General features: G+C 47.4%; 1 protein-coding gene across 7 annotated transcripts; it reads left to right on the top strand.

Annotated features, from left to right (window-relative positions):
* Positions 1–2,755: 2,755 nt before the first annotated feature.
* Positions 2,756–11,121, top strand: PRSS23 (serine protease 23). 7 transcript variants are annotated; one of them, XM_066989917.1, is made up of 5 exons: positions 2,756–3,016; positions 3,912–4,079; positions 4,184–4,782; positions 6,081–6,225; positions 7,929–11,121. In XM_066989917.1, exon 5 carries the CDS (start codon positions 7,942–7,944, stop codon positions 9,058–9,060), a length of 1,119 nt encoding a protein of 372 aa, XP_066846018.1. In that variant the 5' UTR covers positions 2,756–3,016; positions 3,912–4,079; positions 4,184–4,782; positions 6,081–6,225; positions 7,929–7,941; the 3' UTR covers positions 9,061–11,121. The 7 variants fall into 7 exon arrangements, with proteins under 7 accessions (XP_066846018.1, XP_013055273.1, XP_066846016.1 ...); XM_066989915.1 differs by lacking the exon at positions 2,756–3,016 and adding an exon at positions 3,539–3,755; XM_066989916.1 differs by lacking the exons at positions 2,756–3,016; positions 6,081–6,225 and adding an exon at positions 3,539–3,755.

The following is an 11,121-nucleotide window of genomic DNA, read 5'->3' as shown; positions in this document are numbered from 1 at the left end:
TATCGCTACATGAATAAGTTAAACAATATTGGACCCAGTATTGACGGTTTGGGGACACTGCTAGCTACAGACCTCCACCCAAACTCTGTGCCACTGATCACAGCCCTCTGCGACCTGCCATTCAGCCAGTCCTCAGTCCACCTCACCAGACACTCATCCAGCTCACACTTCCTGAGCTTGTCTATATCATAGGAGACGGTGTCAAAAGCCTTGCTAAGTCCAGGACGACAACATCCACCGCTCTCCCTTCACCTACCCAGCCTGTTGTCCAATCCTGGAATGCAATCAGGATGCTAAAGCATGATTTCCCTTTGGTGAATCCATGCTGACTACTCCTGATCACCTTCTTGCCTTCCACGTGCTACAGACCAGCTCCCCATGGTGAGAGGTGCTACACAAACAAAACACAAAAAAGATGTTTTTTTCTCCCAGTCAGACGTAGAAAGATGGCTGCCAGTCACAGGATGATAAAGACACACAGGGAAACCATGGGAAGTGTGGTGGGATTTCTCTGACTAATTGCAGACATTTACGTAGACACTTTGTTTTGGAGGGGGTCCTCCATTTCCTGTGTCCTAAGTGCTCAAAAGAGGCCACACAAATTAAACCCTGACAGTGCCTCTTTCTCTTCATTGACAATTAGGGCACACAGAGTGAACACCTCAGATGTAGACCTCTACATGCAGATGTTTATGGTTCAAATGAATCGCCTAAACCCAGGCTTCCAGTCCCATTTGAGATGCCTTAAGGTACCCCACCCGACTTCCAGCTGTTGCTCCAGATGGGGTAGATCTGTAGGCATCTATTGTACCATGGATATGCCAGGACACCCCAAACTCTTACAGTTATGTGAGGTGAATCCCATCACAGTTATCTCAGCAGTGTCTTGTGTCTCTGCCTCCTTATCTGCTGCAAACATTTCAATCTATGTCGTGCATTCTAGGACAGTGTCTATTTGAATTTGTGTCTGGAGGTCAAGCAGTCCTACAGCCAGTCAGAACTTATTCACAGTCACTGAAAAAAAAATGTGGAAACCATACACAGAAAGAAGTAATTATGCTAATATTTATTCGTTCTTCCCACTGATATTCTTGAAAACTGGTGTCACATAGAAAGGCTGATATAACTAACTAAGCTGAAACAAGGAAGGGACATAGAGAGTTTATTCAGTGGTAGATTTGGGATTATCCAGAAATGACTGCTGGGCAATCCGTACTTTATCAGAAGAGTCTGAGTTGTCAAGAGGCCTCATTTGGTGTGGTGACCTGCTATAGCCAGGAAGACTTGTGGGAGGAAAGCTGGGAAGTGCTCTGGAACAAACCTGGCAGTTGTGACAAAAGAAGCTGTGTGCCCATGGAACGCAAGAGCCCACCTGGATCATGGCTGCAGCACTGATTCCTACTACATAACCAAACCTCACAACACTTTCACCCCCTGCAAGACACGGACTTGCTCCGCCATCCATGCAAAACAGCAGAAGTGTACAGGACAAAGTCTCCTGAGCACTGGGGCTGTGTATGTACTCAGGAGGCATGGAGACGCAGAGTCCAGATATTGATGGATCTGATCAGTGTGGTATCACTGAGGGAGTCTTCCTTGTTAGCTGCCTACTGATATTAAAGACATCTTCCTTACTGTTACACGGTCATCTCCTGCTGGCCTAATAGCGGCTGAATTAGTACCACAAGCCCTGCTTGCCTCTGGCACCTGTTGCATTCACTGTCTGGGTTTCTGCTGGAGGTGTTTGGCTCCTACCCCTCGGGACCTCTGCCTCATGTTACAATTGTCCTCTCATCATTTATAGCTGAGAATGATTAGTCTAAGTACTAATGATTTTTGTACTGCTTGCATTTTCCAGGCATCTGTTAAAACCTTCTTTGCAGACCCAAATGGGGTTAGTGCTAGGCCCAAGTAAATGCAAATTTAAACATTCATGCTTAAGAATTTATGGTCCCGTAACACCCCAGCTCCTCACACCGGGTCTGTGCATGGGGCAGGGCTTTCGCTGTGCTTCAAGCTTCACTGGCCCTTTGTTAGAGTAGCAGCAGGGAGAGGAGGTCAGTAGAAGGCAGCAAATAAACTGATTCTTGTGAAATTTATATTTCCTTTCTGGGGCAGTGGTGATCAGCTGGGAATTTTGGCAAAACCTTTGTGGATTATTCTCTCGGAGTTAAAACACATTGCAGGATTTTTGCCTCCTTGGCTCCAGCTTCCCCTTTTCTTGCCAGGTATCATTATAAGGATTCAAGAAGGATGAGTAATTAAAACCCATAAAACGAATGTGTCTGACAAAGTCAAATATCTGATGAAGCAGCGGAGGTGACAGACTGCAGAGCTGCCGGACCATCCGCCTCTGGGCCCTGTGACGGCAGGAGGGACCCCGGGCCAGGGGCTTACGGAGAAGGGACCCGTCACATCGGGGACCCTGAACACCCAGCTCCGCAAACACCCTAGCGCCCTTGGTGGGGATCCCACAGAACCACCCCAAAACCTCCCACCACAGGCCTGGGGCAGCCCGGCCACCCCGGGGCTGAGGTGGCGGCCGCACAGCGTCGGGGCTAAAAAGAGTGAGGGGCAAAAAAAGGCGTTTTCCCTCACGAAACTAATAAAAACAACAGTATAAGGACTTTAAAAAGAAAAGAAAAAAAGTGGGGCGGCGGCCTGAGTGGGGGAGGCCTGCGTGGACAGAGGGAGGGGCCGGGCCCCGACCTCGGCTTCTCCCGCCCGGCCGGCCGGGGAGAGGGCGCCTGCGCCGGGGGCAGCGGGGCCGGGGGTCGGGGCTCGGAGCTCGGGACGTGGGGCTGAGGGCTCGGGGCTGAGGGCTCGGGGCTCGGCGGCGGCGGGAGCCACCTGCGGGAGGCTCCGCTCCGCCCCGCTCCGCCCCGCTCGGAGCAGGCGGCCGGGGGAAGGCGCCCCCGAGCCCCTCGCAGGCGGCGGCAGGGATGGGACCGGCCCCGCCGCCACCTGCCTGAGCCGCTCCCGCAGACGCCGCCGCCTCCTCAGCGGGGGAGCCCCGGTAGGTCCCGCCGGGGTGTGGGGGGACACGGGGGCGGTGAGGGCTGCGGGAGGGGGAATGAATTTGGAAGCCCTAAACGGGGGCGCAACCCGGCGCCGCAGACAAAAGGGATAAAAGGCTGACGTGCGGCTAACCGGCTCCGGAGGGGGAGGACAGCCCTTCCCCGGGTGCCCGCTGCGAGGTAGAGACCCAAAAGGGGGCTGCCGGGGCATCGAAGGGCGTCGTGGAGCATCTTGTGCGAAAGGCGCTGGTGGCGGGGCGACTTGGTGGTGTTGCACGCGTCGGGATGCACAGGAGGAGTTAGAAGTAGCCCTGCGAGCCCTGCGCTTGGGCTTCGCATCCCTAGCTTGTTCTTAGGGGAACGTGTGCGAGGGTCTCCTCCTTGAAGCTGTAGCTGGGACGCCTCTGACGAGCGAGGTCCGTGGAGCACCGCAGCAGCAGCAGCCACCCCACAGCAGCAGCAGCCACCCCACAGCAGCAGCAGCCACCCCACAGCAGCAGCCATCCCACCCCATCGCAGCCACCCCATAGCAGCCACCCCACAGCAGCTCCACAGCACATCGCCCAGGTGGCCAGATGGCCCCCGGCACGCGTGTCCCTGCCTGCGGTGTGCTTTGTTCAGATGTGCCGTAACCCCTCCCGCAGCGCGGGTTGCGAGGAAGCGGGGAGAGAGAAAAAGGAAAGAAGGGAGGGTAGAAGGGAGGCACTGAAAAACGTTTGACAGAAATTGGACCGAGAGGTAAGCGGGCAGAACACGAGCCCTCTGTGTGTGTGTGTGCGCGCGTGTTGCCGATGCGCGTGTCAGTGCCCACTGTTGTATGTGCTGGCAGACGCCGCCGTTGGCCTGCCGGTATCAAAGTTTGTTTCAGGGTTTCTGAGACGTCTCTGCTTACAGCCCTCCGACTGGCGGTGAGGCTCTGTAACTCTTGCACCGCCTCAGCATCGCGGGCAGGCGGACGGAGGTTGCACGGTAATGGCAGTAACGCTCCCGCAGTTGTTGCAGCGCGACTCGATTACTTCTGCTGTGCTTTAACAAGTTCTGCGACTGAGAAAAGCAGCTGAGGTATTTTGACATGTCAGTAACGGTAGTTTGGTTCACCTCTATAGTTTGGTTTGAGGCAGGTTTTTCTCTCTCGTGCTCTCTTCCTTTTTCTTTCTCTTTTGCAGGGTTAATCATTCTGGCTTCCAGTGCTGTGGAAAAACTTTGTTCATTTCAAAATGTAACAGAGACTGTTCCGTTCATGGGCTTTCATACTGTACATCCCAGGATTTATTGCTATTTAACCATCTATTACAAGAACCACCCTCGAAGCAGTGAACTCTTCCAGAAAAATTACTTGCTTATAAGAAAATGATTCATGTCCATTCTGAACAAGGCAGCTCTCTTTCACCAACATGTATCTCAAGGCATGAATGCCCATAGCAGGCAGGGAAATGTGTCTGCAAAGTGTTTCAGTGGTGTGGGGAGCCCCAGGGTAGCTGTCAGTGTTTCCATTCTCCAAACAATTTTAATTCCATTAGCAAGTGTGATTATGTACAAACCGCTTTCTAGGGGGTTCCTATGCTGGATATCAGAGCAGGGCTTTGTACTGAGTCAAAGGGTGGACTGAGTTTATGACACAGTTTAAATAGAAACAGAAGAGCAGTACTACAGTAGAACAGCGCGTCGTAATTCATTCACTATCGTTTTGTGATAGCCGTTCAGGGAAGTGCTTGCTCCTTACCAGTTTGCTCTGTCTGAGAACATCTTTCAGGGTCACCCACAAGTAAGTAGCTGAGCAGAGTGTGTTTGTTAATGTTGTTGCAGTTGCATTGTTATTTTTTTGTTTGTTTGTTTTTGCTTTATTCTAAAGAAAAAGGAAAAAAAAAAGAAAAGAAGAGGCTATCCGGTAGGTCTCTCTTTAAGTTTGCACTATTTTTTTAATTCCTTCATTTTTTTACTTAACCACTTATTTTTGAAGGGGGAGGATCTACACAGCAAGAGGTAGTGTGCACTAATTTGGCATCTTGTTAAAAAAAAAAAAAAAGACTTTTTCTCTATTTATTGCAACCGACAGCTGATTTATTACCAGTTATGTCTCCAGATGAGACATAATTACAAAGACGTCTGCAAATACCTTGGTTTGTGAGCATCTGTGGTCAGGTATAAACTCATGACTGTGTTTTATTGCAGTTAGTTTTAATAACCTTTGAAATAATAGCGAAGTTCTGTAGCAGATGAAAAGGCTGTTTTAGCCTGTGTACCTGCGATGCGATTACCGCACAGAAGCTGCGGGGAGGGTGTGGGAAGGCTTGCCTAGGGATATGAAGTGGAATAAGTACCGTTTTAACGGAGCACGGTGTAGATATGGATACCGTCTTTCTGAAGCCTTTTTTCAGGACAGACTGGAGTCGCAGCTCCTGTCGTGTTCTCTTCACTGGGCGGCTGCCCTCTGCTGTCTAAAACTGCCTTTCCAGCGTTGGTGCTGCTGTAGTGGGGAGGGTAGGGAGATGAGGGAGGGCAGGTTGCAGGGAGAGGCAATTTCCCAGCTCCGCTGATGCTCTCGTTGGAAGCAGAGGAGCTGTTGGGCATGCTGTCCCTTCATCGGGTCGCTGTGCTGACAGGCACTGGGGATTCTTGCTGCTTGTGCAAATAACAACTGACAAGATGCTTCCAGTTTTCCCCTGACAGCTAAATAAATCAGCCAAAGGCCGGCATCGACTCAGTTAGCACAAATGGTTTTTACATCCAAGAGGTGGGACGAGCGGTGCAATATAAATAGAGATTCCATCTATCAAAAAAGCTTCAGATGTCATTTATGGGAATTACTTTGGTGTGAAGCAGACGACAGCAGACTGCATATAAATACGCGCTCTTAATAGTGAGATCTGCTACCTGATGCACTGCGTAAGCGTGACTTAGTCTTTCTCAGCGACAGTAAACGCTCCTGTGTCACTCGTCATTGTCACCAAGGAGGACAGTTAAGAGTTGACTGATGCTAGTGTGTATCGCCTTTGTGGGGATACGGCATTTCTCACTGCTACCTTCTTTTTGTGTATTTTCCTAATCACTCCTTTTCAACAGATACATCTGATATACAGCAAGTGTTTCTTGTTACATGAATCGGAGACGGTCTGATCTGATAGCTTGCAAAACCCAGCCAACACCCAGTATTAATCTCTGCCATAGAGAGAGACAGAGGAGCTGCTGGTTTTCCTTGAATAAATAAGCAAGTATTTTCCAATTTTTTGGCATTTGAGATTATGCACTTCTGCTTTATGTTTAAAATGGCCTGAATTTTCTGGCATGATTTGCCTGTTAGGTGTAAAATAACATTCTATAGAATCATAGGATGGCTTGGGTTGGAAGGGACCTTAAAGATCATCTAGTTCCGCGTGTAGAGCTTAGAGCTTAGTTGTTCCAGAAGAAAATACATCCCTTTAAAGACATCCTATTTGTTATTTAAAAAATTATCAGCAGAATGTCTGGTCGCTTCTGGCAGAGTCAGTACCTTCCTCTGTGGGCATCAGTAGCATCAGCTCTGTTCATCTACGTCTGGTTTTTGGAATCAAAATGTTTTGATTTCCTTGCATGAGTCAATTGATATCTTGAACATTGTGTGCTTTAATTATAGCCTCCATCCCCAAAGAGGACGCTACCAACAAAGAAGGGATCCAGGCCTAATATTTGAGTTGGACACCTTCAGACTTCAGCAGTTTGCGGTGTCCGAAGTCTTTTTCAGCGAGGCTTAGGAATGCCGTGTGAGCAGCATCGGAGAGAAGGATTTTTCTTTTTTATTCTTAGATAGCTGTGGTCATCTCCTGCATGGTTTGCTTTGATTTGCTTGGTTGAGGTATTTCAGGAATGATCTTGCAGTTGTGATCAGCGTAACCTCAGCAGGGTTTAAATATGTGTAAGCTCAACATAATTGTGAAGTTTTGTTTGAATAATCCTTGTATGAGGGAGATCCTGCCTGCCTTCTTGCCCAGGGCACAGTGCCTCCTGCAGCGATTCAGCTGTATGGCTAATTTTCAAGTAAACTAAAGTTACACATTTTCTTGACACAATACTAGTGCACGCTGTTCTCTGCAGTCTGAGGCACTCTGCCTGGGGTTCATAAACACATTTACAGTCCCATTTGCCTCCCTGTGTTCAGAGGGGGTTGGTTTGCATTTCTAATTAATTAAGTTTATGGAGGAATAAGTCAGTATGTTAACTGAAAATTCCCTCAGGAGCTGTAAGCTTGCTTCATTAGCTGACTTTGTGTAATCACGATTGCCCTCTCTCATGTAAGCTTAGGGGAGAGCAAATGCTATGTGGAGCAGAAACCTTCCTCTGGTGTGAGTTGCAAGGAGAAGCAAGTCTCCTGTGCGGTAACGTTGTGCCAGGCTGTTCTGTTCGGGTTATCTTCTCTTTCCACCTGCCTTTTCCTTCCATTAGCATGATGTCTCTGGCTAGGACAGCAAACTGAGGTGTTTGAAGGGACCCCTCTCAGTGGTGTCAGAGAGTAGGTGGGAGCTTTCAGAGAATTTCAGAGAATGCTGTAATCCAGCTGCGGTAAAGGCATTTATTTATTCTTTGCAGAAGTTACGGTATCTGGATGCAGGAGTTTATGCGTAGTGTGAACTTCCTAGACACTGCATAAAGACGAATACCGTAACTTGTCACTGATGTTAATTGGGACTTGGTGGCTCAGCACACCTGGAGGTTAAATGTCCTGGGTTCCATGTGTTAACCTGGGACTCTTGCTTCAAGATACAGGTTGAGGCATTAGTTTAATGCTAAGAAGCCTGAAGAACTTAATGCTATGTTGCTCAAATTGCTTGATTTTGACCAAGTATCATACTTGTTTAGCAAAGCATTGCTTAGCAAGGCAAATTGATCTTGCAACAAGTTTGGGTGAGTAACTGGACTTTCTTTTGCTTTCCACAGACCGGCATTCAGAATGGCAGGCTTGTCCACGCTAATCCTCCTTTTGTGCGCTGCTAAAGATGTGATGCCCTCCAGTCCTCACTGGAAGCCAACGTGGCCTTCTTACAGAGTTCCAGTCATCCTGCCACAGTCTACCCTCAACTTGGACAAACCACAGTTTGATGCTGAAGCCAGACTGGACGTGGTTTCTCCCTGTGGCCCAGCCTGCCACAAAAGTTCTCCGCTGCCAACTTATGAAGAAGTGAAGAACTACCTGTCCTATGAAACCTTGTACGCTAACGGTAGCCTCACTGAAACCGAAGTGGGCATATACATTCTGAGCAGCAGTGGTGATGGGTCTCAAGGCAAATCTCGAACTAAGAGGCAGATCTATGGCTATGACAGCAGGTTTAGCATTTTTGGGAAGGACTTCTTGTTGAACTACCCGTTCTCCACGTCAGTGAAGCTATCTACAGGTTGCACGGGGACACTAGTGGCTGAGAAGCATGTTCTTACTGCCGCTCATTGTATCCATGATGGCAAGAGTTACGTCAAAGGAGCTCAGAAACTGCGGGTGGGCTTCCTGAAGCCCAAACTGAAAGATGGCAGCAAAGGGGCCAATATCACCAACTCAGCAATGCCTGAAAAAATGAAATTCCAGTGGATCCGAGTGAAACGGACACACGTCCCCAAAGGATGGATCAAAGGCAACGCCAATGATATTGGCATGGATTATGACTACGCCCTGCTGGAGCTCAAGAAGCCCCATAAAAGAAAGTTTATGAAGATAGGCGTGAGCCCACCAGCAAGACACTTGCCTGGAGGGAGGATTCACTTCTCTGGCTACGACAACGATCGTCCAGGAAACCTGGTGTACCGTTTCTGTGATGTCAAAGACGAAACGTATGACCTGTTGTACCAGCAGTGTGATGCCCAGCCGGGTGCGAGTGGATCTGGGGTGTACGTGAGGATGTGGAAGAGGCAGAATCATAAATGGGAACGTAAAATTATTGGAATATTTTCAGGCCATCAGTGGGTGGACATGAATGGCACGCCACAGGATTTCAATGTAGCTGTTCGCATCACACCCCTCAAATACGCACAGATCTGTTACTGGATCAAAGGCAACTACCTTGACTGCAGGGAAGGATAAAGACAATGAAACTCCGAGAAAGCACTTAATGACTGGTTTTAATTACTACTCATCTGAGGAGAGGCTAGACTTCCGCTGCAAATGTGTGTGATACGTTTTTATAACATCGGGATGTGATATATAGCTTTTTGAGTAAGCCACCTTGTTCTCAGGACTGGGGTTATGTGGTGCTGTCATTACAACTAGAAACTGGGGTTAAAGGAACATCATCTGGGAGGGGAAGGAGCAGGTGGACTTGCTGAATTTGCAGCTGAGCAACTGAAGATTAATGAGGGGCGGATCAGTAAACAGTACAAAATCAGAACCGTCTCCAAAGAATCCTATAAAAGGGACGCTGTTGACTATCTCATGCCTATGATGTTTGTTTTAATAAATCCTAGGATTAGTAGAAGTGCTTTGATCTGAACTTTTAAAAGAAAATATTTCTATGCTGTTGGGGGCTGGAGAGGGGCATTTAATGGTGTTTGCAACCCAAACATTACAGCTTTGTGTTCCTGCATGAGAAAGGGAGTGTGAAAAGGGCAAGGCATGCGCTGTGGGAGATGAATGCCACACAAATAGCGTGAAGGGTAAATAACTGCATAACACTTCTAACCTTCTTTCAGCCTGAGTGATTTGAGACTTTATTAGTAACATAGTTAAGAAAAATGCTTTTTAAGCAAACAGACCTTGATGTTGCAAGGACTTAACTGTGAAGATGATGTTGGTCATATGAGCAGTGCCATTGCATCCTGCTTTGGGAAACAGATCACACGTGGGTTTAAATCTTTTTAGCAGCTGGGGCACAGCCTTATACCTAGCAGGATCCCTATGAATATTCTATTATAGAAAGTATATGGGAACGGAGGCTTGTCTTCTGTTATGTCCTGCATAGATTTTTTTTTTTTAAAGGAAAATCTCATGTCAGCAACTGAGACATTTCAGAGGGAAGCCTGTCTTGCTCTTGCTGACGATCTGAATTGCTGACTGTAAAGCTGGCAAAGGGTAGAGCAGGATAAGGGTTCTACTGAATTTTCCACACTCTTTGTTGGCAATCCATGCTGTTCTACCTAAACATAAAAAAGGTAGAGGAACCCTAGATTTATAAGGGTCTCTCTATCATATCCCTTTCACAGCATAATTTGTACAGCACTTTGACTTCCTTTTCTTGTGTTGTTTGAGACAGGGACCCACTTCCCCATCAAATTTTTCAGTTACAAATAGTTCTTGGCAAGTGCACAGTTCAGTAATTCTGCTGAAACAGAGCCAAATTGCAGGATGTAATCTGAGTTACTAGGAATTGATGCTCTGCTGTCTTTTATAGACATCAACGACTTATATTTTTACTGTAGCAGAATTGTAGTTTAAAATAAGAAGTGCCTCGTATAAGTAACATCAGTCTGGCCAAATACTTGTAGCTTAGCAAACAGCATTGGGAAGTCAACGTGGTCTGTACAAACGGTGTTCTCAGGTGGATCATGCCACTGTATTACAGTAACATAGTTAAGTACATGCTGCCATGACAATATTATTTTCTTAAATAGGAGGACAGACACTGGCTCCAGTTCCAGTTCCTCTTCCATCCATCTCTCACTGTCTCCTGAAGCTTACCAAGTTACCCCTGGCGCTTGGTGTTATGGGGCAAAGGCAAGGCCCTGGCATGAAATGGCAGAGCTGGAAGGAGTGAGTCTGAGCAGGGCTTCCCTATGCTATACAAGGAAAATGTTAATTCAGCTAAGCCTTTCTTTCACTCTACTAATTACTGTGGCATTTGTAAACATATGCCTGATGGTGCTTTATCTTTGTGATGGCTTTGGCTCTAGTTCTGAAAGACATTTTTTGCTAGAGCTGCCTATGATTATTCTGTTTATAGGTGCAGCATATGAAAACATGGACCCTCACGGGTTTTTGGTGCACTCAGATACAAGCAGCTACTAATGCTTTGACATATGAATAATCACCACATGTATCTGATGGTCTTTTTCTGCCTTTTTATTTTATTTTCCTTTACTCTATGACTGTTGTCTGGAGCACTTTTGTTTGAATGTATCACAGTGAATAAAGAAAGTTATGGAATTTCAA

Source organism: Anser cygnoides, chromosome 1 (assembly GCF_040182565.1).
Source record: "Anser cygnoides isolate HZ-2024a breed goose chromosome 1, Taihu_goose_T2T_genome, whole genome shotgun sequence".
NCBI lineage: Eukaryota > Metazoa > Chordata > Aves > Anseriformes > Anatidae > Anser > Anser cygnoides.
Note: the sequence above shows the minus strand (reverse complement) of the source record. Positions and strands in the feature narration are given on the sequence as shown.

Coding starts and splice junctions, on each gene's coding strand:
- PRSS23 (XM_066989917.1), top strand. CDS start 7,942: ATGGCAGGCTTGTCCACGCTAATCCTCCTTTTGTGCGCTGCTAAAGAT.